At 54.6% G+C, this 26,530-nt stretch overlaps 1 protein-coding gene and 1 pseudogene across 4 annotated transcripts; one reads left to right on the top strand and one right to left on the bottom strand.

The window, feature by feature from the left end:
* Nucleotides 1-209: 209 nt before the first annotated feature.
* EARS2 (glutamyl-tRNA synthetase 2, mitochondrial) lies at nucleotides 210-25,324 on the top strand. 4 transcript variants are annotated; one of them, XR_009864747.1, is made up of 10 exons: nucleotides 210-351; nucleotides 2,224-2,379; nucleotides 6,360-6,549; nucleotides 8,811-9,283; nucleotides 10,363-10,471; nucleotides 14,246-14,399; nucleotides 14,492-14,622; nucleotides 20,283-20,418; nucleotides 20,823-21,669; nucleotides 21,763-24,068. XR_009864747.1 is itself a non-coding variant. In XM_062180730.1 (9 exons), exons 1-9 carry the CDS (start codon nucleotides 213-215, stop codon nucleotides 20,904-20,906), a joined length of 1,572 nt encoding a protein of 523 aa, XP_062036714.1. In that variant the 5' UTR covers nucleotides 210-212; the 3' UTR covers nucleotides 20,907-24,068. The 4 variants fall into 4 exon arrangements, 3 of the variants coding, with proteins under 3 accessions (XP_062036714.1, XP_062036716.1, XP_062036715.1); XM_062180730.1 differs by having other exon boundaries at nucleotides 20,823-24,068; XM_062180732.1 differs by lacking the exons at nucleotides 20,283-20,418; nucleotides 20,823-21,669; nucleotides 21,763-24,068 and adding an exon at nucleotides 24,130-25,324.
* LOC133750953 (small ribosomal subunit protein eS10-like) lies at nucleotides 10,943-11,496 on the bottom strand (annotated as a pseudogene).
* Nucleotides 25,325-26,530: the final 1,206 nt, after the last annotated feature.

Below are 26,530 nucleotides of genomic sequence, written 5' to 3'. Positions count from 1 at the left end.
GGGGGCGGGGCCTGGAAATCACCCGCTTCGGGAGCTCTGCCCCCTAGCGGCCGAGTGGATCCGAAGCCGACCCCGGGGCCGTAGGCTGTCGAGCGAGGAGGCCTGCGACTTTAAGGGGGTGGGACTGAGCTCAGTGTGGCGGAGGCGGATTGGCTGGGAGGAATCCCCGGAAGTGACGCAGCCAGAACCACACGTGTGTGAGTCCGCCCCACATGGCGACGCTCTGGAAGAAGCTGTTGGCGCCGGGGAGGACCCCGGCGGCCTGGGGCCGCCCCCTGGGGCGGCGCGAGGTCAGCCGGGGCGCCGATCCCGGGGCTGCGGTGCGAGTGCGGTTTGCCCCCAGCCCCACAGGTAACGGCGCGGGGCGTGAGGCTGTGGGATATGGCCTGCCTTCCCGTCCCCGCCCCCGGAAAGTTCCCGAACGCACGGCTTCCGGCGGTGCGGCGCCGGGGAGGGGGCTTTGCGCCCCCATTGTGCAGAGGCAGACACTGAGGGCTTTTCCCTTCCCTGCTCCTCATGCGCCCGGGAAGGTGTATTGCGTCGTAGGTTCTGCCGGGTAGCGTTCTGTGCGCTGGGGACACTGCGCCCGGGCAGCCTGTCTTGTGCTGGCCACGACCGACCCCACTCGGGCTTGGGTGGGGTGCTCGGAAGCCCTTGGCTGAGAAGCCAGTGGCAAGGGATTGCAGGTCCCAAGGCCCTGTGGTTGGTGCTGGCGCGAGCTCAGCGAGCCGGTGCCGGTGTGGGCGAGCCGAGGCCCCTGGACAGCCTGTTGGAGCTCTTGCCCGTTCCCAGTATTTTCTCACCAGGGCTACCTTCGCCACACATGCCCCATGGCAGACCCCACGGCCAGTGCGAGGTCCCAGCCGTGCAGGCAGTAGACTGTGCGGCAGTGTTTCTCGAACTGAAATTCCAGTCGATGCTAGTTCAGTGGCATTAGCATTCCTAGAATTCTTTTACATTGTTTTTGGAAGTTTTTTGTTTGTTTGTTTTGAAAAGCAGAGTTACAGAGGGAGGGGAGACACAAAGATCTTAACACTGGTTCACTTCCCAAATGGCCGCAACGGCCAGGAGCCTGGGACTTCATCCGGGTCTCCCGTGCAGGTGGCAGGAGCCCAAGGGCCTGGTGCTTCCCCAGGCAGGTTAGCAGGGAGCTGGATCAGAAGCGGAGCAGCCAGGACGTGAACCAGCGCTCTTAGCAGGTGCCGGCATTTACAGGGCTAATGACAGTGCTGCCTCATGGGGCCCAGCGGATGCCGCTGAGCCGCTGAGCCGCTCCGCGAGGTCTGGTGCCCTCAGAAAGGCCTGCGTGAACAAACAGCAGCCTGCGTTGTGGTGACTGAATTCTCGCTTGCTGAGTTGGAGGAGAAGCCCACGTGGGAAAACCCGATGACTATAAACAGAATTAACAAGCAACACAGCTGAGTGTAATAGCTGAAATTAATTGAGGATATAGTTCGGCCAACATTTTATCTGGAGACTCTTGGGACCCAGGGACATTGAGCTGCGCTGGCTTTCTCCCATGTCAGCTGTGTTGCACCAGGAAGAACCCTGCCCCAGAGGTTTCCCTAGGCCCTGGCCTGCCCACTGCACCTGCATTAACTAATTGTGGAGCCTCAGGGCTGAGGGTTGGGCTAGAGGAGGAAATGACTGCCCTGCAGAAACCTTCGTGGTTTCGGTTTTCATTCAGGAATGATGAAAAAGCAAAGCCTGACAAGGCCAAATGCAGGCTGTGCCTCTGAGCTCTGTGATTAAATACACTTGGTGCTTTGGGTTAGTGTTTAAACCAAGCCCTTAAGTGAAAACACCGAGGAGACAGTTTCCTGTAACCCATATGGTGCATATGCAAAGTGTGATTTTATCGCATTTTAAATTAGCTTTGTTTTTCCTGGGGAGCATTGATTTTTTTTTGCCTGACTTAAATGCCTGACAAGGCTTCAGTGAATAATCTGGGGCTGCCTCCTTCTTGGGGAAACTTGGCCTTGAGGCAAACGTCAAAGTAGAGCGAGAGAGGGCTCTTGGCAAGAATTGGAGGCCTTGTGCAAAATGATATGCCCCAGACCCTGGGGGAAGGTTGGGGAGCGAATCCTAGGTCCTCCTGGACGGTCGGGCCGCCTGGACGCTGGCTGCTTCGTGGTCTCTGGAACTCGCTGGAACGTTTCTGTCTCAGACTGAGGCCCAGGATTGCATCTCCCCTCTCTGACCTGACCTCTTTCCTTCTGCCAGGCTTCCTGCACCTGGGTGGCCTCCGCACCGCCCTGTACAACTACATCTTTGCCAAGAAGCACCAGGGGCACTTCATCCTGCGGCTGGAGGACACGGACCAGACCCGCCTCGTGCCTGGGGCAGCTGACAACATCGAGGACATGCTGGAGTGGGCGGGTGAGGCTGCCAGGGGGAGGAGCGGGCGGAGGAGCCTGTGGATCATCTCAGGGCACCTGGGGTGGAGGATGAGGGCTTCCTGGAATGGTAGGTACCTTTGGGCTGGGGTGGCAGGTGCCTCCCTACAAGGTGCCGAAGCTCCTGGAATCAAAGCCGCGGGGCTGTTAGCTCAGAATTTCAGGCCCGACCCTGCAGGGCCCAGGCAGGAAACTTGGCCGCATGGGCAGTGGAGGGGCCGGGCCCGTCGTGAGCAGCGGAGAGCACGGCTCCCCCGAAGCAGGCTGCACCTCCGGCCGCGGCTTCCCACCTGGGACTGCGGCCCAGCTTGTCCGCTCTTCTGAGTTCAAAAGCAAGCCAAAAATCCACATTTTTTTTTTTTTATTGAAGAATGCTTCCCATTGTTAAGTCTGGGCTCAGATCTTTTTTTTTTTTTTTTTTTTTAACCACACCCTAGGAGCCAAACAAAATGTGTACAGTCTCCAAACTTGATCTTGGCGGGACGTTTAATTTTTTTGGCCAGCTAGGCCAGGGAGAACCAAGAGGGAGTGGGTTTGCCAGGTCCGCGCCAACCCAGAGCCCCCATGGGCCAGGTGTGACCAGGAGGGGGGAAGCTGCCCAAGGGCAGGGGCCGCGGCTGTGTTGGAACGTGTGCTGCAGCCTCAAGTAGTGCTCCCCGGGACCCGGGGTTCCTGCGGGCAGAAGGTTCTCCGTCGCTGCCCTCTGTTGCAGAGGGTGGTAGCAGGTACTCCATCGAGCTTCCTCGAGTGCAGGAATTTCTTCCGCGAGACCCCTTCCTGTGTGATCCGGGTGCTGTCTCGGCACTGGGCACACTGAGCGGAGACCGTGCGCTCAGCAAGAAGGGGAAGACGAGTCTGCAGATGGATTGATTCTTAGTGTGGTGTCTGTGTTGTGAGAAAGGGGACCAGGGTAGGGGACTGGGGTAGGGTGTTCTCCAATGAGGCGGTGAGGCTGGAGCCGACACTCACAGGAAGTGAGGGGCCAGCCCTGGGGCTACCTAGGGGAAGGTGGATACCTAGGGCGATCCAGAGCAGGTGGAGTGGCAGGTGCCAAGGCCCTGGGGAAGGAAAGTGCTGGGTGTGTTTGAGGAGCAGCAGAGAGAAAGGTCTTCCTTTGCTGTTGGTTCACCCTCCAATGGCCGCTGCAGCCGGCACATCTCGCTGATCCGAAGCCAGGAGCCAGGTGCTTCTCCTGGTCTCCCATGGGGTGCAGGGCCCAAGCACTTGGGCCATCCTCCACTGCCTTCCCGGGCCATAGCAGAGAGCTGGCCTGGAAGAGGGGCAACCGGGATAGAATCCGGCGCCCCGACCAGGACTAGAACCCGGTGTGCCGGCGCCGCAAGGCGGAGGATTAGCCTGTTAAGCCACGGTGCCGGCCCTCTAGAACATTTTCATTATCCCAGAAAGAAACCCCACAGCTGTTAGAGGCAATATACTGAGACCCTGGCAGCCACAGCCTATGAACCTGCCTTGTTTGGATGTTTTGTGCAAGCAGGATCATACAGTGTGTGGCCTTTTGTGACTGGCTTTTTTTCTTTTAGAGATTTTTTTGTATTTGAAAGAGAGAGGAAGAGATCTTCCATCCACTGGTTCACTCTGCAAATGACTGCAATGGCCAGGACTGGTCCAGGTCGAAGCCACGTGCCTGGTACTCAATCTGATTCTCCCTTCTGGGTGTCAGGGACCTTAGTATTTGGGACATCCTCCACTGCCTCCCCAAGTGCGTTAGCAGAGAGCTGGATTGGAAGTAGAGTGGCCAGGACTCGAACCAGTGCTCTGATATGGGATGCTGGCATCACAGGTACCACACCGCCGGCCTCATGACTGGCTTTTTCTTTTCTTTTTTTTTTTTGAGTTATTTATTTATTTATTTATTTATTTATTTGAAAGGAAGAGTTCAGAGAGGCAGAGAGAGAGAGAGAAAGAGAGAAAGGTCTTCCATCCGCTGGTTCACTCCCCAAATGGCTGCAATGGTCGGAGCTGGGCCAATCTGAAACCTAGAGCTTGGAGCTTCTTCCAGGTCTCCCACGTGGGTGCAGGGGCCCAACGATTTGGGCCATCTTCCACTGCTTTCCCAGGCTATAGCAGGGAGCTGGATCGGAAGTAGACTAGCCAGGACCTGAACTGGCCCCCATATGGGATGCTGGCACTGCAGGCAGCAGCTTTACCTGCTATACCACACCCCTGGCCCCATGTCTGGCTTTCACTAGCATGTTGTTTTTTTGTGTGTGTGTTTTTTTTTTTTTATTTTTTTATTTTTTTTTATTTTTGACAGGCAGAGTGGAAAGTAGAGGGAGACAGAGAGAAAGGTCTTCCTTTTTCCCCGTTGGTTCACCCTCCAATGGCCGCCGCGGTAGGCGCACTGCGGCCGGCGCACCGCGCTGTTCCGATGGCAGGAGCCAGGTGCTTCTCCTGGTCTCCCATGGGGTGCAGGGCCCCAGGACTTGGGCCATCCTCCACTGCCTTCCCGGGCCATAGCAGAGAGCTGGCCTGGAAGAGGGACAACCGGGACAGGATCAGTGCCCCGACCGGGACTAGAACCCGGTGTGCCGGCGCCGCAAGGCGGAGGATTAGCCTACTGAGCCGCGGCGCCGGCCCAGCGTGTTGTTTTTGTGTGTGATAATGTGTGTAAGCATTTCCTCCTTTTTATTTTATTTATTTGAAAAGCAGAGAGAAAGATTGCATTTACTGATTCACTCCCCAAATTCCTGCAACAGCCAGAGCTGCACCAGGCCAAAGCCAGAAGCCAGGAACTCATTGTGGGCCTCCATGTGGGTGGCAGGGACCCAAGCACTTGAGCCATCGCCTGTTGTTTCCCTAGGTGTACCTCAGCAGAATCTGGAATCAGAAGCAGAGCCAGCACTAGAACCCGGGCACAGGAGGGGCCGTTCCAAGCAGTTTCATAACCACTGCGTCTAATGTCCCCCTCCCCTTTGATGACCAAAATACTGTTTGTTATGTGGATATACCACATTTTGTTTACCCATAGACCGATGGACAGGCCTTTGGGTTGTCTCCACTTTGGGGTTGTGAGGAATAAGCCTGCTGTGAACCTCTGTGTGATGGTTTTCATGTGGATGTCTGTTTTCACTGCTAGGGGGAGTCACTCTGAAACCCTGGGCCGCTCCGAGATGCTGCCCATGTTAAAGAGACTTGTTCAAGGTTAGATCAGGAAGGGGCCCTGTATTTCTGTGATCCAGCTGTCTCTCCTGACAAATGAAGACACAGAGGGAGCTCAATAACATTAATGCCAGCCAGAAATGTGCTGAGCACTCGGCACGTGCCAGGCAGGCTGCCAAGCACTTCACCCCGGGCAGCTCACCGCGGCCGGGGGATGACTCAGGAGAAAGGCAGCCTCGCGGGCCTGGGCTCAGGAAAGGCTGCAGGCAGAGGCCTACCGAGGGGAGCCACACACCTGCCATGACCCGCCTGTGACCTGCAGCGCCCCTCTCTCTGTTTTACCTTGTATGTCTGAATCATGGCCCTGGCCCCACGGGTAGTGGGGATGAACAGCTCCCGCTTTTTTGTTTGGTTTTTAGTAGATTAATTTTTATTTATTTGAAAGCCACAGTTGCAGAGAGGAAAAGAGAGAGTCAGATCTTCCATCCACTCTCAACCACTGGTTCACTCCCCAAATGACTGCCATGGTCTGGGCTGGGCCAGGCCAGAGCCAGGAGCTTCTTCGGGTCTCCCACATGGGTGCAGGGGCCCAAGGACTTGGGCCATCTTCTACTGCTTTCCCAGGCTATAGCAGAGAGCTGGATCAGAAGTGGAGCAGCGGGGTCTCAAACCGGTGCCCATGTTTAATGCCAGTGTTGCACGTGGTGGCTTTACACCACAGCGCTGGCCTGGAGGATAAACAGCTTTAATGTGCACGTCAAGTGTGGGAGCAGGGCCAGGGAGTACGTGCTGTGTACACCCTGGTGGCTATTCCTTGACACCGCTCCTCTCCCTGTGCTACAGGTATCTCTCCTGATGAGAGCCCCCGCCAGGGCGGTCCTGCCGGGCCCTACCAGCAGTCCCAGCGCCTGCAGCTGTACGCCCAGGCCGCAGAAGCACTGCTGAAGACGGGGGCTGCCTACCGCTGCTTCTGCTCGCCCCAGCGGCTGGAGCTGCTGAAGAAGGAGGCCCTGCGGAACCGCCAGACGCCCCGGTGAGCGCCCGGCCCGCCCCTCTGCTGGGGGTGTGGGTCACCTAGTACTGCATCTCACATCACCCCACGTTCTTGCCACTGCCCATCTGCGTGGGTCAGGCTGCTGGCCATGGGGTAGTGGGGTCCTTGTGCTCAGGCTGCCTCTCTGAGCTGCTGTTCAGGGCTTGGCTGGCCTGTGATTATCTCAGCGGTCCTCTTGGGAAGCTTTGGCTTCCATCTTTGGAGGCTGTGGGTAGCCTGCTGGCTGTTGCCAGGAGACCCACGTTCCCTGCCCCGGTCCTCTCAGCTGGAGCCCAGCAGATGGTGGTGGTGACATCTCATGGCCTTTGTTGTGTTCTTTGGAGGAGGTCACTAGGTCTGGCCCACACTCAGAAGGAAGGGACAGCCCGGGGCAGCAAGACCAGGAGGTGGGAGTCCTGGGGCTGTGTCAGAAGCTGCCTGCCGTGTGGGTCTTGGGCAGTACCACGTAAAGTGGTTTAAATTACTGCTCTAAATAATCCCCGTACCCTCATGGTCTACACTACAAGATCCCTCTCCCACCTTGATTCTGGCCACTCACTTGTCCCTCTCCAGGGACACGTGGCACTAGAATTTTCTCGTGTCTCCTCCTGAGTGCTGAGGAGTGGGTGTGACTTCCTCATCCCCTGCACGGGTGACTGCACGCAGTGTCGTCCCACCTGCCGTCCTGAGCACCGCGTCGTTTTTCCCTGCTTGTGTCATGCTCTGTGGGGTTTGGATCTGCTGTCATTCACTTGGTCTATTCTTCGTTCACAAATGTTTTGTTTTGTTTTAAGATTTATTTTATGTATTTGAAAGGCAGAATGACAGAAAGTTCACTCGCCCAATGACTGCAATGGCCGGAGCTGGGCCAGGCCAGAGCCAGGAGCTCCATCCAGGTCTCCCATGTGGGTGCAGGGCCCAAGCACTTGGGCTATCTTCTGCTTTCCTAAGCACATTAGCAGGAAACTGAATCAGAAATGGAGCAGCTGGAACTGGAACTGGCTCTCCGATAGGAGATGCCAGCCTTGTAGATGGCAGCTTAACCTGCTGGGCCACAGCGCCAGTCCCCTATTCACAAACCTCTGTGTCAGTTTGTTCTGTTGGGAAAGCAAGCGGTGGTGAGTGATGTCGCCATCTGTTTTGCCTGTGTGTGGTGCACTGGTTGGCTACCTTTCTAGGTGTGGCATTGCAGGGTCAGTTGGTAGCTTTGCTACTGTCCAGCACCTGCAGTGGCATCCTAACATTTCAGTTCTGGTTCCAAGGACCCATTTGGACAGGTGCTTGGATGACTGCACGAGGTCCTGATGTTCACCGCAGCATTGCTGTTTTCTTATAAATGATCTCTCTGTCCATGGGGGGGTCGCTTTTTAAAATCACGGTTGAGCCCTGTCATGAGACCAGTGCTTGCAGCCATCTGCCGGTTGAGCGCTTGGCTGTGACAGGACTAAGCTTGCAAGCTTTACGTCTTTATCTGCATCAGGACGCTTTGGGGCACCTGTAACTGATGACCTTGTGAAAAGCGACAAGGCAGAACTGCTCATTTTCTAACGTGCTGACCAGTCGCCCTGGGGTGTCATTAACATGCAGATTGTGGGGTGGGGCTGTGTGGACCGATGCAGCATATTATGCCAGAGCTTAAGCCACCCAGTTGTTCGTCTCCCCATCCTTGGCGGTCTGGACATGGGCAACTCCAGGAGAAGGCCAGGCGCTTAGAAAGGGCAGGGCGGGCTCCTTCTGGCCCGTCTCCGACTATCTTGCCTCTGCTCTCTTCATTTAAGTAGCTGTGGCAGGTCCCAGCACACCCCTCCCTCCTCCGCCCCCACGCTCTCGGGTCAGCATCCAAGGAGGGCAGAAAGAAGAAGTGAGACGTTAAAAGGGATTTTCCAGTTCGGCTCTCGCTCTCTCTTGCCTGTGTTTGGAGGGGTAACTCCTTTCCCACCCTTACCACCATCTGGATTGGTGCCTGTGGACCAGTGTAATCTGGACTGGTCACTGGCGTGGGGCAAGTGGGCTGCCGTGTGGGCTGTGCCCATCATGGGTCCACCCCTCCGGCTGAGCCTATTGCCATTTCCTCATTAGTAAGGGAGGGGGCGTGGCTGGTAGGCAGATGGATGCTGGTGCCTGCCATGGCATGTTCCTCGCTCAGTACCAGCCGCGGGAGACAGCTGACAGAGGTGAGTGCCACTGCACAGCTGTCAGATGAGGGTGGGACTTGGGTCTTTAGCTGTTCTCTAGCTGCCACCTGCTCTGCTTCCCAACAGGTACGACAATCGGTGCCGGGACCTGAGCCAGGGCCAGGTGGCCCAGAAGCTGGCCAAGGACCCCACACCTGCCATTCGCTTCCGCCTGGAAGAGGAGGCACCAGCCTTCCAGGACCTGGTATATGGCTGGACTCGGCATGAAGTGGCCAGTGTGGAGGGAGACCCGGTCATCCTGAAGAGTGACGGCTTCCCCACCTACCACCTGGCCTGCGTGGTGGATGACCACCACATGGGCATCAGCCACGTGCTACGGGGCTCCGAGTGGCTCGTGTCCACCTCCAAGCACCTGCTGCTCTACCGGGCCCTGGGCTGGCAGCCGCCTCGCTTTGCCCACCTGCCACTCCTGCTCAACAAGGATGGCAGCAAGTTGTCCAAGAGGCAGGGAGACATCTTCCTGGAGCACTTTGCGGCTGCTGGCTTCCTGCCCGAGGCCCTGCTCGACATCATCACCAACTGTGGCTCGGGGTTTGCAGGTATGCAGCCCCTGGGCGGTCACAGTGGCAGAAAGTGCAGCCTTGTTCCGCTGGGGCTTTGGTTGAGGCACACCTGCTCTGTGACTCCCGCCTCGTCCCGTGGTCTTGGGCAAGCTCATTCTTCCGTTCAGCGTGTGTCTATTGAGCCCAGCACTTGACAAGTGCTGGGGCTGCAAGCTGAACACAGTAGACACAGCCCTTGCCCTCCAAGAGCTTAAAGCCACTGACACTCAGTTGCGTCATCTGTATGGGGGATGAGTGGCTGCCTCGTAGGGTTCCAGTTTGAGTTCTCTGAGCTCGGGAGTGGAAGGCACCCAGAGTGGAGCCTGCCGCACAGTAAGCCCAGAAGCCATGGATCCGATTACAATTAGAATCCAGTTTATTGCAGGCTGAGCTTTATCTTTGGACCAAGACAGAGCTCAAACCTTGAAGAAAGAGCAAATAGCAGGGCCAGCTGCAGCAGGGGTCTCCGAGAGTGGGGCAGTCAGAGTGTGCTTCCTCTGGACTGCTCTCATGTCGTTTAACCCTGAAGGTAGCCTCGCTGGACGGGTGTATGTTATACCCACTGGTCGTGGAAGGACTGTGAGGTTCGGAGAGGCTGAGTGGCTTGCCAGTCACACGGCTAGCAAGGGACACAGCACGGTAGGCCTGTGCCTGACCACTGTGCCTGCTGATGGTGGCGGACAGAGCCACCACTTGTGACAAGCAGCTTGTAGCACCTTGGTTCTCATCCCTGCCTGAGCTTCAGGACTAACCCAAAAGCTTGTAACACGCTGATGCCCAGGCCCCACCCAAAGCCAGTGGAATCAGGAGCTGGGGTGCCCCCAGGCGATGGCCCCCTGTGTTACAGCTCCCGTCTTTGAGGACAATGGAGATTGGCTTGGCCTGATTGTTTTCAGACTATTTTTCCCCCTTAGCAACAGAACCTTCTCGAAGAATGATAGCTCCTTTGGGCCCTTCTTATATAAAATAGCAGTTTGGGTCACAGTGGAGTTGGGAGCCCGGAGCTTGTTCACTCTGCCTCCTTGTGTTTGCGATGAAGGGAGGAAGCTATGGAACTGGGCCTGTCTCCCTCACAGAGAACCAGATGGGCAGGACCCTGCCGGAGCTGATAGCACAGTTCGACCTGAGCCGGATCACCTGCCACTCGGCCCTGCTGGACCTGGAGAAGCTCCCGGAATTCAACAGGTGAGTGAGGAGCATGGAGAGCCCCAGAGAGAAGATAGTTCCTTGCTCAGGACAGGGCCTCTGGGCAGAGGATACAGGGGCCTCTGCGGTCACTTGCACCTGATTGTGACTTTGGGCTTGTGTCTAATGCTGTGTAACTATGAGTCAGCCGCCTGACCTCTTAGAGTGGGTGGCTGGGTCATGTGGTAGGGCTATATTCAGGTTTCCGAGGTATCTCCAAACTGTCTTCCACAGTGGCTCTACCAGTTTGCATTCCCACCAATAGTGGATTAGTGTCCCTTTTCCCCCACATCCTCACCAGCATCTGTTGTAGCTATTGTGAATGGGATTGATCTTAGAAGTTCTTTCTCAGCCGTGGCATCATCTGTATACAAAGGCTGTTGATTTTTGTGTATTGATTTTATAGCCTGCCACTTTACCAAACTCTTCTATGAGTTCCAATAGTCTCTTAGTGGAGTTCTTTTTTTTACGTTTTTCTGGCTACAAGTTTATTTAACACAAAATAATCCCCTCCAACTTCACTGGGGTGGCTGACCACGTCCACGACCAAATCCGCCTCTAAACTGGAATTCAGTTGCTGAGTTGCTGACCCAGCCCCAGCCTCGGCTTTCTTGTCGGCACCAGGGGGCACAGCGCTTCGTCTGTAAGTGTCTCTGTCAGCTTCCCCTCTTGTGAGTCTCGCAGGCCGCTTTCCCTCCAGACCTTTAGGCCTAGGCCTGCCGGTCTCGGGTCGGCTGCGGCGCAGGGTGACAGGCACGATCTCGGGGGGCAGGTGGAGGTAGTCCCGGAGATACTGGATGCCCTCGTTGGTGAGGTACCAGTGGAAGTGTCTCCACGGGAACTGCTCCTTCACGTAGCCTCGAGACTTGAGCGACTGCATGGCCTTCATGACGTGGAGGTTGGGCACGTTCTTGTCCGCCAGCTCTGGGTGCTTCGGCATGTGCACGTCCTTTTTGGCTACCATCACTCCCTCCTTGAAGAGGAGTTTGTAAATGGCAATGCGATTCTTCTTGGGCATCAACATCTGGGGACCACAGGCGGCTGCACCCTAAGGCACGCAGACACGTTCCGGGGAAGAAAGCTGTCGCTTCTGGAAGGCTGCTGACTCCAAGGTGAAGCGCCAAGGCCTTCGCCCCCTCCACTCCTCCCCCGACTAGAGCTCCAGCGCCAGCCAGGCAGGCGGCGCCAACTTGGGTCTTCCCCAAGCTAAGCGTGCACAGGTAGGCTGCTGTCTTCCCAGCCTCGCCCGGCTGGCCCCCTCATGCAACAGCTTCATCTCCCTGCCGTCACCGGACGCCAGTCTTTGCCAACCCGCGTCCCTCTACCCGGGAAAAGGCACCCCAGATCCTCTCGCTGCTCAAAAATAGGTGCATGGAGAGGGTGAGAGAAGACCCCCGCCCGACCCTACAAAAGCAGGGCTGCTGCGGCGGTGGGATGGCCCCGATGGGTGCCGATGGAAACCAAACCCTGCCAGAACTCACCGCGGCGGGTCTCTTACTGGAGTTCTTTGGATCCCCTAAATAAAGAATCATATCATCTGCAAATAGGGACAGTTTGACTTCTTCCTTCGCAATTTGTATCCCTTTGATTTCTTTTTCTTGCCTAATGGCTCTGGCTAAAACTTCCAGTACTATATTGAATAGCAGTGGTGAGAGTGGGCATCCCTGTCTGGTACCAGATCTCAGTGGAAATGCTTCCAACTTTTCCCCATTCAATAGGATGCTGGCCTTGGGTTTGTCATAAATTGCCTTGATTGTATTGAGGAATGTTCCTTCCATACCCAGTTTGCTTAGAGTTTTCATCATGAAAGGGTGTTGTATTTTATCTAATGCTTTCTCTGTGTCTATTGAGATAATCATATGGTTTTTCTTCTGCAGTCTGTTAATGTGGTGTATCACATTGATTGATTTGCGAACATTGAACCATCCCTGCATACCAGGGATAAATCCCACTTGGTCTGGTGGATGATCTTTCTGATGTGTTGTTGCATTCTATTGGCCAGAATTTTATTGAGGATTTTTGCGTCTATGTTCATCAGGGAAATTGGTCTGTAATTTTCTTTCAATGCTGCATCTTTTTCAGGTTTAGGTATTAAGGTGATGCTGGCTTCATAAAATTTGGGAGGATTCCCTCTCTTTCAATTGTTTTGAATAGTTTGAGAAGAATTAGAGTTAGTTCTTCTTTAAATGTCTGGAAGAATTCAGCAGTGAATCCATCGGTCCTGGGCTTTTCTTTGTCGGGAGGGCCTTTATTACTGTTTCAATTTCTGACTTGGCTATGGGTCTCTTTAGGTTTTCTGTGTCTTCATGGTTCGATTTAGGTAGGTTGCGTGTGTCCAGGAATCTGTCCATTTCTGCTAGATTTCCCAGTTTGTTGGCATGCAACTCTTCAGTAATTTCTGATGACTCTTTTTTTCTGTGGTGTCTGTTGTTACATTCCCTTTGTCATCTCTGATTTTATTGATTTTGGGTCTTTTCTCTCCTTTTTTTAATTAGTTGGGCCAGTGGTGTGTCGATTTTGCTTATTTTTTCAAAAATCCAGCTCTTCGTTTTGCTGATTTTTTGTAATGTAAGAAAACCCAGGCTTTAAAATGTGAGCACGGGCCGGTGCCATGGCTCACTAAGCTAATCCCCCACCTGCGGCGCCAGCACCCTGGGTTCTAGTCCCGGTAGGGGCGCCGGATTCTGTCCCAGTTGCTCTTCTTCCAGTCCAGCTCTCTGCTGTGGCCCGGGAGGGCAGTGGAGGATGGCCCAAGTGCTTGGGCCCTGCACCCGCATGGGAGACCAGGAGGAAGCACCTGGCTACTGGCTTCGGATCGGTGCAGCGCACTGGCCATAGCAGCCATTTGGGGGGTGAACAACGGAAGGAAGACCTTTCTCTCTGTGTCTCTCTCTATATAACTCTGCCTGTCCAAAAAAAAGTGAGCACGGAGGTGCACACAGTGCTGTTCTCTGCTCTGAGTCCTCGAGATCCACATCCTTGGCCTCTCCTCTGTGCCAATCCCTGGGATTCAAGGAGGCCAGGTGCCTGTAGAGGCACAGCAGGTAGCAGAGGGCAGGAGGTGGGCGGGTTGGGAGACCCAGCAGCGGAGGGCCTGGCGAACTGGGGCGCTCTTGGCAGTCGCAGCTGGAGTCTGCAGCTGATTGAAGCCCCTGCAGTCCCATCTCCTCGGGTCCTAAAAGAAGCCAGAACATTTAAAAAATATTTATTTAAAATGTGTTTTCATTTCATTTGAAAGGCAGAGAGAGCAAGAGGTCTTCCATCTGCTGTTGTATACCCCAAATGCCCACAAATAGCCAGGGCTGTGCCAGGCCAACGCCAGGAGACTGGAACTCTGTCCAGGTTTTCCATGTGGGTGGCAGGGACCCGAGTACTTGAGCCGTCACCTGCTGCTTTCCAGAACTCGCATTCTCAGGAAGTGGGGTAGCCTGGTCTCGAACCAGGCACTCTGATCTGGCATGTAGGAGGTTAAGCTGCTGTGCCAAACGCCCACCTCCCAGAACTGTCTTGTTCATGGGACTTCTTCCTGATGTAAAATGCCAGCTATTTAAGAAGCTCAGACAACAAAACGCGTGTGTGGATTGGTGGGAGCCCAGGCTGGCTGTCTGTAATCTTCATCTGATCCCTTTTTATAAGTGCAAGGAGAATTCGGCTTCTTGGGTGTGCAAGGGAGGGCTGGTGTGATGTCCCCCTCCCCCTGCCACTCTCTGGGAGAGAGGCTGTGAGTGGGCTGGGGGTGCCAGCCACAGGGCAGCCCCGTGTCTTCTCCCACAGACTGCACCTCCGGCGCCTGGTGAGCGATGAGACCCACAGGCACCAGCTGGTGGGGAAGCTGCAGGCCCTTGTGGAGGAGGCCTTCGGGAGCCAGCTGCAAGATAGGCACGTGCTTGAGCCGGCGTACGTGGAGCGGATCATCCTGCTGAGACAGGTGTGTCTCTGGGGGCGGAGGGAGAGGGTGGGCGGGCGCCCCTGTTCCTCTCGCCTGGCCTCAATGCGTTCGGTGACTGCCTCCTCCCCCAGGGTCACATCTGCCGCCTGCAGGAGCTCGTCTCCCCCACCTACTCCTACCTGTGGACACGTCCGACTGTGGGCCGAGCGCAGCTGGGGGCCATCTCGGAGAAGGTGGACACGATTGCCAAGCGCGTGCTGGGGTAAGTACCCGCAGGCTGAGCCCAGGCTGTCCCTCTCCCTCCCATGGCCCCCTCTGGGACCTGGCTTTTGGATCCCCAGTGGAACTCAGGGCTGGTGAAGCAATACTGGCTCCCGGCTGCCTTTGGTAGAGGGTGCAGCCAGAGGCCCTGGGCTGTCCCTGCTGCACAGGCTGTGGTTTCTACCAACCCACACAGCATCCCGGCCTTGCCACTCTCCGAGCTAATTCACCTGACCCAGGGGGCTTCGCTTTGGCCGGGTTCCCACACCTCTTTGAGCTTCCGTTTCCATCTATAAGGTGGAGATGGTGCTGGTTCTTCACGGGAGGCTAGCCTAGTTAGGAGGGCAGAAAACGCAACCAAAGCTGGCAGAAGAGGTGACTGCTGCACTCCTACAGGGGCCAGCTTATGCAGGGGCCCTCGTGCTCCCAGCACCTTAACTTCTCGGCTCCCCCTCCGCCTTGCCGCCTGCTCAGTGCGAGGCTCTGTGGGCAGGATTCTCCTCCTGACAGTGAAAAGGGCCGCGCTCAGCTGCGTGGCAGCACCTTCCTCCCTGGGTTAGGCCAGGAGGGAGTCCAGGGCTGAGCCACTTTCTCCTTCTCTCAAGGGCGCTGCGTCCCCAGGCTTTGCCCTTGTCTCCACAGGCCGCGGGGCCTCTGTCACTGTCACGGTGCAGCCAGAGGGGGGAGAGGAGAGGGAGTGGGACCCTCTGGAGAGGCCTCACTGAAGAGCTGCAGGTGCACTTCCTGCCATGTGCTAGCTAAAACATCTAGGACTGTAGAAAAGGAAGGATGGATGCCATGGAAGTGGGAGCAGCCTCTCAAGCCTCCCATTGTGGCTGCCAGACAGCCTTGGCCCAAACCTCCAAACGTCAGCTTTGTACTCCGGCGATGTGGGATTACCTCTTCCCTAGTGGTTTGGGATCCACTCTGCTTGTGCCAGATTAACCTGGGTCCTCTGTCCCCACACCAGTCTCCCAGACCCAGGAAATGTGGTGTCTGATTGGCTCAGGCCAGGTTGTAGGCTGCACCCTGAGTGGACCCCCAGCCAGAGCACATGGGCTGAGAGTGGGGAAGATGTGGGCCACTGGTAGCAAGAGACAGGCTGGGTGCCGCCGGGCAGCAAAACCCACCAGATCCTCATTTGACTTCCAGCCCAGCGTGGCTGTGAGGATTCCGTTAGCACACAGCAGCACGCACTGACTTGTGTGTGTCCCTGCAATGTGTTGTTTTTGTTTGGACATGTTTTATATAGATGCATCCCTCTGTGTGTGTGCGTGTGTGTTTATTAGCAGCCTAATAAAGTATTGTTTTTATTTTAAAGATTTTATTTATTTATTTGATAGAGTTACAGACAGTGAGAGGGAGAGACAGAGAGAAAGGTTTTCCTTCCATTAGTTCACTCCCCAAATGGCTGCATTGGCCAGAGCTGTGCTGATCTGAAGCCAGGAGCCAGGAGTCAGGAGCTTCTTCCTGGTCTTCCATGTGGGTGCAGGGGTCCAAGCACTTGGGCCATCTTTTTTTTTTTTTTTTTAAGATTTATTTTATTTATTTGAAAGACAGGTAGAGTTACAGAGAGGTAGAGACAGAGAGAGATCTTCCATCCGCTGGTTCATTCCCAGATGGCCGCAACGGCTGGAGCTGCGCTGATCTGAAGCCAAGAGCCAGGAGCTTCTTCTGGGTGTCTCCCATGTGGTTGCAGGGGCCCAAGGACTTGAACTATCTTCTGCTGCTATCCCAGGCCACAGCAGAGAGCTGGATCGGAAGAGGAGCAGCAGGGACTAGAACCGGCGCCCATATGGCATGCCGGCGCCTCAAGCCAGGGCTTTAACCCACTGTGCTACAGCGCCGGCCCCTTGGGCCGTCCCCCACTGCCCTCCCAGGCCACAGCAGAGAGCTGGACTGGAAGAGGAGCAACCGGGACTAGAACCCGGCATCCAAATGGGATGCCGGCGCTGCAGGCGGAGGATTAACCAAGTGAGCCACGGCGTTGGCCCCTAAAGTACTGTTCTAAATCTCGTTTATACAGATGAGAAAGTCGAGGCACAGGAGGTTATATAACTTGTCCAGAACAAGACAACTAGAAGTCAGAGGAGCAGGGACTCAAACCCAGGCAGGCTGAGTCTAATGCCATCAGGCGTCTGTGCATGTTCCCTGTTGCTGCTCTTGTGTGAAGTGCTAGGCAGTGCCTGCTACCTGGAAACGCTCAATGTGGTCTTGCAGTTTTTGAAGAGATGTGGCAAAAGCTCCAAATGGTACAGGAGTTCATAGGTAAGAAATAGGTCATGGCAGGCGTTGGACGTAGCAGGTAAGATGCTGCTTGGCATGCTTGCATCCTATATCAAAGTGCCTGGGTTTGAGTTCCAGCCCTCTCCAATCCAGCTTCCTGCTAATGCGTATTCTGGGAGGCAGCAGGGGACGGCTCAGACACCTGGGTCCCTGCCACCCTCGTGGGGCCTAGCTTGAGTCCCTAGCTCCTAGGCACGTTGGGAGTGAGCCAGCGGATGGGGACACTGGCTGTCTTTCTCTGTCTCCTGCTGCCTCTCAAATAAGTGAAAAATAAATAAATTTTTTAAAAGTTGGTCTTCCTCTCACCCAGCCCCCAACAGGAAGGCAGAATTACACTTAACTGTTTCCTTTATGAAATGTCTATGTGTTGAAGGATATGTCTATATATGTGTATATGTATATATAACCTAATGTTATAATTCAAAAATTTTTTTATTTAGTATTTCATTAACACTTTGTAACCGTGGTTTACAACCTAGAATTTTTTTTATAAGATTTATTTTATTTATTTGAAAGAGTTACAAAGAGAGGTAGAGACAGAGAGAGAGAGAGGTCTTCCATCCGCTGCTTAACTCCCCGAATGGCCGCAACAGCCAGAGCTGGGCTGATCTGAAGCCAGGATCCAGGAGTTTCTTCTGGGTCTCCCATGTGGGTGCAAGGGCTCAAGGGTTTGGGCCATCCTCCGCTGCTTTTTCAGGCACACTAGCAGGGAGCTGGATTGGAATTGGAACAGCCAGGACTCGAACTGGCGCCCATTTGAGGTGCCGTTGCTGCAGGCCAGGGCTTTAACCTACTGCGCCACAGCCCCAGCCTAGAATTATTTTTAACTATCCATTAGAAGTCATTTTTTAACTTCTTGTCTCCCATTGGCCTAGTTCCAGAACCTCTGTAGGTTATTGCTGATTGCTACTCTTAATTACATCTGAATAATCCTTGTTACTTTCCTTTTTTACCCAAAAGATACGCTGTAATGGCACTGTTGTGTCATTTGTGTGTTGCTTTCCACTTCATGGTGTCTCTTTGTTCAGTCCGTCCCTTCCTTTCTGTAGCCAGACTTACTCCTGCGTGGAGCTGCTCTGCCGTCATGTATGCGTCTTCTAGCGACACATTTGAATCGCTCCAGGTTTCGCTGTGACTAACTACGCAGTGTCTAGCCTTGCCTAGACATCACAAAGCGTGTTTGCACATGTGTCTCCAGGATAAATTCGCAGGCACTATTATTAATAGTAATACTCTTAATTTAGGACATCCCACAGTAGGGGCTGGTAGTTCTAATCCACCAGGACTCAGTGTCTCAACTTGCCCACCCCCGCCGTGTCAGATGTCAGAGGCGCTCTGCAGCTCCCGCCGGGGTGCAGAAAGCCGACACCCGAATGTTCAGAAGCAGCCAAGTCACTGGAAGCCCCTTTCGCGCCCGCACCAGGCTCTGGGCTGCCGTTCTTGGCCACCTGGCCCCGGTCATTCTTTGATCAGCTGCTTGGCAGCCTGCTTCCTGTGGTGACAGTAGGGAGTGTGTGCTCTATTCCCGTGTTACATTTTATCTTTTCGATATTTTGAATCCTGTGGCCCAGTTCATGGCTGCCTTAGTCTGGTGGGGCTGCTGCGGCAAAATGCCAGCGACAGGGTGGCCTGTTGCTCCTTGGAAGTCGGAGAGCAAGGCGGTAGGCACGCGGCTGGCCAGGGCTGACTGTCCGCACCCTTCACACCTCTGCCTGCTGCGTCTTCACCTGGCAGAGAGGATGCGGGCTCTCCCTGGGGTGTCTTTTGTAAGGACACTAATCCCCTTCCTCCCTCCTGGTGCCGCCATCCTGTTGTGGGGATCTCAGCACAGGAATTGTGGAGGTCACACACATTGAGACTAGCAGGAGCGTATGAAGAGTAGCCACTTCTCTCTTCCGTTGAAGCCCATTTGCTGAAGTACTGGAAAGGCGTGCAGTGAAAGGCTGCCACTTCAGATCACGGAGTGTGACCCTGTCCCCCAAGCTGACAGTGCCCCGTCCTTCCCCCCCCCCACCGGCCTTGGCAGCCCAGCTGTGTGGACCCCGTGGTGAGCAGGTGGTGCTGCAGCTGGCATCGTGGGTCCTCATCCATTCCAGTGACAGTCTGCAGCCTTGGTCCCTCTCCAGTGTCTCCCATCTGAAACCTCTGATGAAAACGGGAGCTGAGAAGCTGTTGTGGAAAACATGCGGCCCTACCCTTCCCCCATCCCAGCTCTAACTCAGCATCAGGGCCGGGGCCAGGGCTTGACAGGCCAGCTTGAACTGAATGCGGAGTTTACCCCAAAACCCAAGCCAGCTTCTAGGGGATCTCAGCAGACTGCCGCGCAAGTGGGGCTTGGTTGCTGGTCCTGGGATTTTAGAGCCCTGTGTGCTCAGATTGGTGGGGAAAGAATGATGTGCAGCGAGCTGGTGGGGCCGTTCCTGAAGCTGGAATTCCTGGCTCCCTCCTTTCTGCTCTCGTGTGCACCCTCCTCAAAGAAGTCTGCCCGCAGCGGGCTTGAAGCTGCGTTTCAGATAACTGCCCGGCGTTACCCATTCTTCCATTCTGTGTCTAACCCGTTCCTGCGGAGTCTCTCAGCTCTTAGATGCAATAAGTCTTAGCTGATTTTTCAAACTTTACATTGAAATATAAAGTCTGACAGTTCTGGCAACTTCCCTTGTGTTCAGGTCCTGTACTTAATGCTTTACAAGTTTTAACTCCCCCTCTGCTGTACAGATACTATTATTATCCCCACTTTATAGATGAGAAAATTGAGACATGGAGCTTACATGATGCAGAGGTAGTAATTAGTTACTCTTCATATGGTACCCTGTTCGTCCCCTATCTTATACTCACTTGTTTGGGTTATCTCTGTATTTGGTCCCACGGTGGTCTTGTCGTCTCCAGCTTGGATGTTTGGCGGTCAGGGTGGGTTTGGAGGGGTTAGATCTCTCTCTACCCTGCTCATGCTGTAACTGATTGGAAGTCAAGTTTTCACACCTGCTTCCTGCTTGTTTCCTTTTTAAAAAGATTTATTTTATTTGAAAGGCAGAGTTACAGAGAGGGAGAGACTGAGAAGGGTCTTCCATCTGCTGGTTCACTCCCCAAATGGCCATAATGGCCAGAGCTGGGCCAAGCTGAAGCCAGGAGCCAAGAGCTTCTTCTGGATCTCCCATGTGGATGCAGGGGCCCAAGCACTTGGGCCATCTTCTGCTTTCCCAGGCCATGAGCAGAGAGCTTGATGGGAAGTGGAGCATCCAGGACCTGAACTGGTGTCCACGTGGGATGGCACTGTAGGCAGCGGCTTTACCTACTATGGCACAGTGGTGCCGGCCCCCTCTCCCACCTGCTTTCCATTGGCCCCTGCAGGACCCTTACAGTTTGCACTTCTTCTAGGCTTTTGGAAAGATCTGGTACAAGCTTAACTCAGGATGTGCTGAGTGGAGAACTGAAGAAGCTGTCGGAAGGTCTGGAAGGCACCAAGCACAGTAACGTGATGAAGCTCCTGCGGGTGGCCCTCAGCGGACAGCCGGTGAGGCAGGCAGAGGGGCTGCCCGGTCCCCTGGGCCCCTTACTCGTCCTTGCAGCTGCCACTGACTGGCAGGCCCTGTGCTCCATCCGGGGAGATGAGGGTGAGGGAAACGTGATCACAGCCCATCCTGCAGTCGTTCAGCTGGGTGCTTTGGGTACAGCAGCTGCACAGAGCACACCTGCTCCCCGCTTTTATGGAGTGCACAGTGAACACATACGCACAGGTAGCTCCCTGCAGGGCCCGTCCTCATCCAGGGTAATTAGAGACCAATGCAGTGTACAGTCTGCTCCCGGGCTGCAGGCAGCAGGCTGGGCTGACCCGGGCGCACTCCTGCACGCTGATGCTGACCCGCCTTCCTTGGGCAGTCTGAGGCTATATGGAGATCTTGTTGTTTCTGTTCTCAGCAAGGACCCCCTGTAGCCGAGATGATGATGTCCTTGGGACCAGAGGAAGTCCGAGAACGAATCCAGAACGTGCTGTCCAGCTAGGAGGAGCTGTGCGCGACAGTGGGTGTGGCCTGTGGAGGAGCGGAGGCTGCCGGGGCCCTCCAGGGACCGGGTGGAAGGAACCAGGAGTAGAAGCAGGCTCTCTGGCTGCACGCAAGTGTGTTTGTGACTCCGTGGCGTTTGGCCAGGGGAAGCCTGGCTCATCTCACCACCTTGGCTCTGGAAAGGAAGTCTCTGTGGCTGGGATTTGAAGCCACAGTACAGAGTGGAGGTTAGGAGTTGGGTCCCATAAATGTCAGCATGGTGAACCTGTCCAGAGGGCTTGGCTGCTGTAACAAAATACCTGGGAAGTAGGGGGCTTAAACAACACCCACTCACTTTCTCACAGTCTGGACGCTGGAAGTGCAAGACGGTGGTGTGCGCAGGGTTGGCTTCTCCCCAGACCTCCCCTGTGGGGTTGAGGATGGCTGTCCTCTCGCTGTGTCCCTCCTCCTCTGATTGCTCTGTATGCGTCCCAGTCTCTTACAAGGACGCCAGATTAGATTAGATCAGGACCACCCAGCAGCCTCCTCTTATCTTGATGGTCACACTCTGTGGTACTGGTGGTTGGCGCTTTGACATAAGGATTGGGCTGGGAGGAAGGGAGGACACAGTTCAGTCCATCACAGCTCAACTGGACTCCTGGATTCCCATTCCGAGGCCAGTTTGGACTGGGCGCAGTAAAGGACAGTTGACCCAAGCAGGGCTGACCTGGACATCAGACTCTCCGGGGGTGTAACGGGAGAAGCTTGCTCCTTTACCCAGGGTAAGCTCTCCTGTCTCCTGCTATGCTTTGTCCTTGGACCTTGGGGTGGCCTGGGGCTTCGTTGCCCAAAGGTCATCTGTTCCTCTTTTCCAGTCCTCCAGACGTCCTTGGGCTGGAGACCTTCACCCTGCCTGTTTTGAGTCTTTCTATCCACCCCTTCCTCCTGCCATCACTTGTAAGTTATTGGCTGCAGGCCTCTGGAGTGAAGCGTTCTTGGAGTCTTGGGCAAATGGGGACACCCAAAGTGAGAGAAGGATGGTGGCTGGCCACAGAAACCCTTTAAGGCTGCGGGCTTTCCCTGGGTGCCAGCCGGCCTCTCAGGTGATCCCTGCCTCCCAGGATTCACAGCGTGTGGTTCCCTCCCACGGGGGCAGAGCCAGCTTGTGTGACCAGCAGGCTCCTGGGAAGATGGTAGAACTTGATTCCTGAGCCTGGTTCATAAACCACCTCATGGCTTCCATCTTGTTCTCTTGGATCTGGTGCCTTGGGGGTCCCGAAGACACTTGAGGAGCCCCGTGTAGAGGCCCCAGTGACAAGGGATGGGGCCTCTTGTCAACAGCCATGTGAGTGCAGCATCTTGGAAGCCATCTCCCAGGCCCCACCAGGCCTTCAGAGCACTGCATTCCTGGCTGACATCTACCACGACCTCCCTGAGACCCTGAGCCAGCACCACGCAATGATGCTACTCCGGAGCTTCAGACACACGGATTGTGAGATAGTGAACGGTGGATTTGGAGTAATTTGCTACCCAGCGATCGGTAACTAACAGACTGCCCTTGCCCTGGGAGTAAGGGAGCAGGAATCAAAAGTTGGTTGAGTCTTAGAGTCCTAGTCTTTGCCTTACAAGGACACTGGTTAAAGTTCTGTGACTGCAAACAATAGAAACCAACCGTGCATGAAGTTGAATGGAAAGTTCACGAAAGCCTAAGACTGGAAAACCGGAAGAACCAGGTCTTGAAACAGCCAGGAAGCAGGCAGCAGGACGAAGGGCCTGTCTCGTCTGAGCGCTCATGGGAACACGTGAACTCCAGTTTTCCTTGTTAATTCTCTGTGTGTGTCCCTTCGGCTCTGGATGAATCAGCTGAAGATCGTGATTCTAAGGGGAGGGAGGGCCTGTGGTTGGCTGAGGTGCCCGCGCCAGGCCTCAGCCAGGAAGAGGTAGCCTCGGTTTGTATCCAGTGGAGAAGTGACGCCCAAGGGAAACGGGGGGGCTTTTTCCAGAAAAAAGGGCAATGGCAGGAAGAGCTGGCGTTGACTACAGGGAGAACAAGGAGCAACAGAACTTGGGAGTTTGCGCTTCCCTGAGCCTCAGCCGATTGTAGGGTTCAGCGCCATAAATGCTTCAGGCTGTCCTCTCTTCAGATCTCAGAAACCCATGAAAAAGATGGGATTTGGTTTAGTTTTAATTTTAAATGAAGCCAGGCCAGGATTTCTATTCACGCCTGTGATAATCTGGAGTCCATGCTCAACTCTGACTACTCGGTGGCATCCGAGCCTCTGCTTTGAAAACACTCATGAAGAATGTTTACTTCTGGGCTGGCGCCGTGGCTCACTAGGCTAATCCTCCGCCTTGCAGCGCCGGCACACCGGGTTCTAGTCCCAGTCGGGGCACTGGATTCTGTCCCGGTTGCCCCTCTTCCAGGCCAGCTCTCTGCTGTGGCCCGGGAGTGGAGTGGAGGATGGCCCAAGTGCTTGGGCCTTGCACCCCGTGGGAAACCAGGATAAGCACCTGGCTCCTGCCTTCGGATCAGTGCAGTGCGGTGCACCGGCCGCACTTCTGGTTTGCAATCAGGGAACATGAAATATAAAGATGTATTTTATTTATTTGAAAGAGTTACAGAGAGAATCAGAGGCAGAAAGATAAAGGTCTTCCATTCACTGGTTCACTCCCCAAATGTCCATAAGGGCCAGGAGACCCAGACTGAGTTCCAAGCTCTTGGCCTGGCCCAACCCCGGCTATTGTGGGCGCTTGGGGATTCAACTAGCAGATGGGTGTGTGTGTGTCTCTTCCCCACTTCAAATTAAATAAATATTTTTTTAAGTGCCACATTGATTCTGACACATGCTACAACATGAATGAACCTTAGGGACTTTATGCGAAGTGAAAAGTTGGTGACAAAAGTACAAACACTGTGTGATTCTATTTATATGCATTACTTAGAATAGTAATAGTAGATACAGGAAACAGAATGGTGGTTTCCAAGGTCCAAGGGCAGGGCTGCTTACTGCGTAATGGGTGCAGAGTTTCAGTATTACAGGGTGGAAAGAGTCCTGGAGCTGGATGGGGGTGGTGGGTGCTCAGCACCCATAATGCGTTCGGCACCTTGGAACTGATCGATGAAAAATGGTTCAGGTGGCAGATTTTATGTTTGGGTTTTTTTTTTTTTTTTTTTTTTTTTTTTAAAAAAACAAAAAACGCAGGTGCCAGTTTGAGTCCTGGTTGCTCCACTTCCGTTCCAGCTCCCTGCTAATGGCCTGGGAAAAGCAGCAGAAGATGGCTCAAGTGTTTGGGTCCCTGCTATCCACGTGAGAGACCCAGAGGAAGCTCCTGGCGTTGGCCTGGCCCAGTGCTGGCCATTGCAGCCATCTGGGGAGTAAACCAGCAGATGGAAGATACTTCTGTCTTTCCCTTTCTCTGTAACTCTTTGAAAATAAATTTTTAAATTTTTTGAAAATAAATTTTTTTGTGATCTTGGTTGCAAGGCAAAGAAGCACGTGCAGGCTACCTGAAACCATGGGAAGAATTTAGTGGAGGAATTATTATTCTCACAGATCCAAAGGGCAAGCTTTCCAGGGGAACCATGTGAGAGACTGGAATCTGTACATGGGACCCCATTGGGACCCATACCAGCCACTTTCCATCCCCCTGAGACCACATAGTTCTTGACATCAGCCTCTGTGTCTGCTCCACTTGTCCTTACTCTGTAGGCCAGCACTCTGTTCATCGCTGCACTTGGCCAACAGCCACCCCAGCCATAGCACGGAGTCCTCTCTCTCTCCTGCATTGCCAGTGAAGTCATTGTATTCCATGTCCAAATTCTTGGGAGAGCATCTGTCTACCACTGATCCCATGAACCAAGCGGGTAGTGGGACTGAGTCCTGCAGTACTGTCATGGCTGCAGGGAGCTGACTGGTGAGTAGGAGAGCAGGACTTTCCCTGAACACATTCTCTGTCAACGTCATTTAGAGGGCATCCTTGCTAGAAAGTTAGATTTTTACAGCCACCTTGGGAGTCTAGCATTTCCTTCACATTGTTTTTCATCATAGGACTTATTACTGTATGAACTCATCCAGTGCATTTGTACTTGTTTACCTGCCATCTCTCTTACTCAAAGGAATATAAGGCCAGCAGGAAGGCTCATTCTTGATTCAACCTTAGCACCTGGCATATTGCCAGATAATAGTGGGGAACCAAGCAAAGACTGGGAACAGAAAAATCGAGGGCCCCTTCAGAGGGGTTGGTTTCTTTAGGAGTGGCGTCAGCTGGTCTGAGCCCACCAGGAATGTACTCTGGGAAACCTCGCCACTTTGGCAAGATTTGCAGTTGTGTTCAGCAGTCTGGCCGGTTGCCTGTAACCTGGACTGATTCCAGCTGTCCAGGAGAGACTACTTTTATTATTATTTATTTGAAAGACAGAGCTACAGAGGGAGAGAAATCTTCCATCAGCTGGTTCACTCCCCAAATGGCTGCAATGGCCAGGGCTGGGCCAGGCCGAAGCCAGGAGCCTGGAGCTTCTTCCAGGTCTCCCACGTGGTGCAGAGGCCCAAGCGCTTGGGCCATCTTCTGCTTTCCCAGGCAGCCTCTGCCTATCAGGGTACCATCTGATGCAAATGACCAATGCTAGATTCAGACCAGCTTAAGCCAACATGACTTACCGCCCCACAAAACCAGAAGTTCAGGGGAAGGCAGGCTGCAGGCTTGGTTAATTACGCGTTCAGCGGTGCCAGCCGGGCCCAGGGTCTTTCCGTTTCTCTGCCCCGCTGGTCCCAGCGCCTGCGGCAGCCTCAGCTTGCCCTGCTCACAGTCAGCCCCCAGAAGCAGTCAGGCCTCTCGGAGCTTCCTCCTTCATGTCTGGTCACGGCGAGGGTGACTTTCTGTGGCTGTTTGCGAAAGCAAGGACACTTCTCAGCACCCCCCCCCCCCCATGCCTGACTTCCCCATTTCGGAGCTGCCCCTGCTGGGGAAGTGAGGGTCCTCACAGAGCCTGGCGTGGGGACTGCGTTTCCCTCAGGTGCATGGCTGAGTGGGGACTCGCGGGCACCTGGACAACGCAAGGGCTCTGAGTGACAGGAGCTGGACAAGGCAGGGGTGTCCGTGACAAGGTTCCAGCTGGGGCAGTTCCTCTGGTGCAGCGGTAAGACGCTGGGAGACCCAGCTGCTGTACGGTAGTGCCTGGGTTCAAGTCCCACCTCCTCTCCTTCCCGTCCAGTTTCCTGTTGTGTGCACCAGGAAAGGTAGCTGGTGATGGCTCAAGGACTGGGGCCCCTGCCACCCACGTGGGAGACCCACATGGTGTTCTGAGCTCCTGGCTTTGGCCTGGCCCAGCCCTGGCTGTTGCAGGCATTTGGGGAAAGAATGACTGGATAGAAGAGCCTGTGTGTGTGTCTGCCTTTCAAATGAAGTGGAAAAAAACCCACTCGTGTCCTGAGAGGTCATCTGGCAGTGATGCTGAAGCAGGATGAAGCCGGGCCAGACCACAGCTGGGAGCATTTGTAGGGGCTGGTTACCAGGTGAGGCAGGGAGCAAAGCCGCGTTTGCTCAGCACAGCCTGGGAGAGCTGAATTAGGGCACTCCAAAAGCCGTTTCCAGCCCGAGCCTCAAGGCCTGAGAACCAGGAGTCGCACGGGCAGCTGAGAGCCT

The sequence above is a fragment of the Lepus europaeus genome, chromosome 21, assembly GCF_033115175.1.
Source record: "Lepus europaeus isolate LE1 chromosome 21, mLepTim1.pri, whole genome shotgun sequence".
Lineage (NCBI taxonomy): Eukaryota > Metazoa > Chordata > Mammalia > Lagomorpha > Leporidae > Lepus > Lepus europaeus.
This window is presented reverse-complemented; position numbering and strand designations above follow the sequence as displayed.